The 2,019-nt window shown below is 41.2% G+C and overlaps 1 protein-coding gene across 1 annotated transcript in view; it reads right to left on the bottom strand.

Annotated features, from left to right (window-relative positions):
- Nucleotides 1-2,019, bottom strand: part of LOC103469613 (crumbs cell polarity complex component 2) — a 49,349-nt gene that overhangs the window by 36,122 nt on the left and 11,208 nt on the right. Inside the window, exons 2-4 of the mRNA XM_017306519.1 lie at nucleotides 1,543-1,620; nucleotides 925-1,448; nucleotides 176-371 (exon numbers count right to left, since the gene is read on the bottom strand). Of these exons, the coding sequence (XP_017162008.1) occupies nucleotides 176-371; nucleotides 925-1,448; nucleotides 1,543-1,592 (770 nt within the window). The 5' untranslated portion in view covers nucleotides 1,593-1,620. The remainder of the gene's footprint in view (nucleotides 1-175; nucleotides 372-924; nucleotides 1,449-1,542; nucleotides 1,621-2,019) is intronic.

Genomic DNA, 2,019 nt, shown 5'->3' with positions numbered 1-2,019 from the left:
AGAAGACAAAAACAATAAATGATGCAAATGGAAATTATATGGTTTGTTTTAATTTATCAGGTGATTATTGACTTCTTGCTCAAGCAACAGGTCTAGTCACAGTTAAGGTTGGAGAAAGTCTGAGAACAAAATGTCATGAGTTGAAACATAAAAGCATGGCTTTTCGTAATCTTACCTGTTGATCCTATCATTGCACTTGCCCCTGTTCAGACAAGGCATGCTGGCACATTCATCAATGTTGACCTCGCAATCCTGGCCCTGGAAACCTGCCATGCACTCACACGAGTACAAGGCAACATGGTCTAGACAGGTGGCGCCGTTCTGACAGGGAAGAGACTCACACTCATCGATCTCCTCCTCACAGTTGATGCCTGCAGAGAATCAGAGAGAATGAAACAAACATCACGCTTCATAATCTAAGAATATGTGCAGCACTAAGCCCATGACAACAGCAGGACTGACAAGTATCCATCACAGATAAAATGTGTGTTCTCCTGCAAAGTGAACACATTTTCATTTTTTGATGAATTATACACAAGTTAAATGTGGTTTTGTAGCTGCTACAAATCTCTTATGAAAAGAACACCAATCCAAACTTTATGTTATCAAGTTCAGAATAGATACCTCTGTTTTGTCTGTTTTGATTCTTTTTCTATGTCACAGTAGAAACTTGTGGTATCAGCACCATTCTGACTGCATGAGTGGAGTTGGCAGGGGGCATTAGAGATCAATGACTGTGTTGAGTTATTTTGAGTGGTCAGCAAATGTACRCTGTCATACAAACTACATACTAACGCTAYTGTATCAAAGTGTCAGAGCTTAATAGCACTAATAATTAAAAGCAAAAACTGAATATTACAAGAGTTTATGAAACATTTCATGAATCTATCACATCATTTTTAAAAACCTACATGACTACATTACCTTTAAAACCTGGAGTGCAGTCACACATGTAGTGATCCACCAAATCCAGACATGTGCCACTGTTCTGACAGGGTTGTGAGGCACACTCATTTATTTCGAGGTCGCAATGATAGCCCTGAAATCCAGGCACACAGAAACACTGGTAGCCATCAACTCTGTCTTTACAGATGGCTCCGTTTTGGCAGGGGTCAGACCAGCACTCATCAATATTCTCCTCACAGTTATTCCCCTGGAATCCAGCAGCACATTGGCACTGAGGGCCCTGGTCAGGGATGTTCAGGCAAGTAGCACCATTCTGACATGTTTCCTCTGAGCAAGTGGCTACGTCCTCCTGGCAGTTGTCACCTCCCAGACCAAGAGGACAGTGGCACGAATACCCATTGACTTTGTCCACACAGTTGGACTTAACATCACTGCAGGGGTCACTCTGACATTCATCTACATCTTGATCACATGTGTTCCCTGTGAAGCCATCTGGGCACTGGCAGGTGAACCGATCCGTCCCAAGTTCACTGGTACAGTTGCTGCAAGGTGCAAAAATACAGGGATCGTAGAGTTCGTCGCAGTTTTTACCCATGAACCAGATTGGTCCTTTGGTGCACAGACACACATATTCACCCCYGTGGTCGATACATGTGGCACCATTGTTGCAAGGAGAGGATAAACATCTGTCTGCTGCTGCTGTGCACAGTAATCCTAAAATGGGGGAAAACAAACAAAATAAACAAATCACAAACTTATAATCGATATATTGTTTTAGTAATAATCAAGTAAAACCAAGTACAAGTGATTGTCTAAAATCCGTGTATGGTTCGTTCTTTGGTTTTTTTGTTTCAAAATAAAATTAGAAAAACCAAACAAGCATGTGTTCTTTTTTGTTTTTTCGTTTTTAAAACAAAATTAGAAAAACGGCAATTGCAAAAATAAAGAAAATGAGCTGTCAATTTCGGTTTTCATTATTTCATTTTTAGCAAGCGGTCTGACCCGGAAGTTCTCTCTGTCCGGCTTACGCAGGGACCGAATCACACACATTATGCAGGCTGCAGGGACACAAGCTTGTTCATTTCAGGCTATATACTGTAGTATTTTCTGCCA

Source organism: Poecilia reticulata, linkage group LG9 (assembly GCF_000633615.1).
Source record: "Poecilia reticulata strain Guanapo linkage group LG9, Guppy_female_1.0+MT, whole genome shotgun sequence".
Lineage (NCBI taxonomy): Eukaryota > Metazoa > Chordata > Actinopteri > Cyprinodontiformes > Poeciliidae > Poecilia > Poecilia reticulata.
The sequence above is the reverse complement of the archived record's forward strand: the minus strand, read 5'-3'. Positions and strand labels throughout refer to the sequence as shown.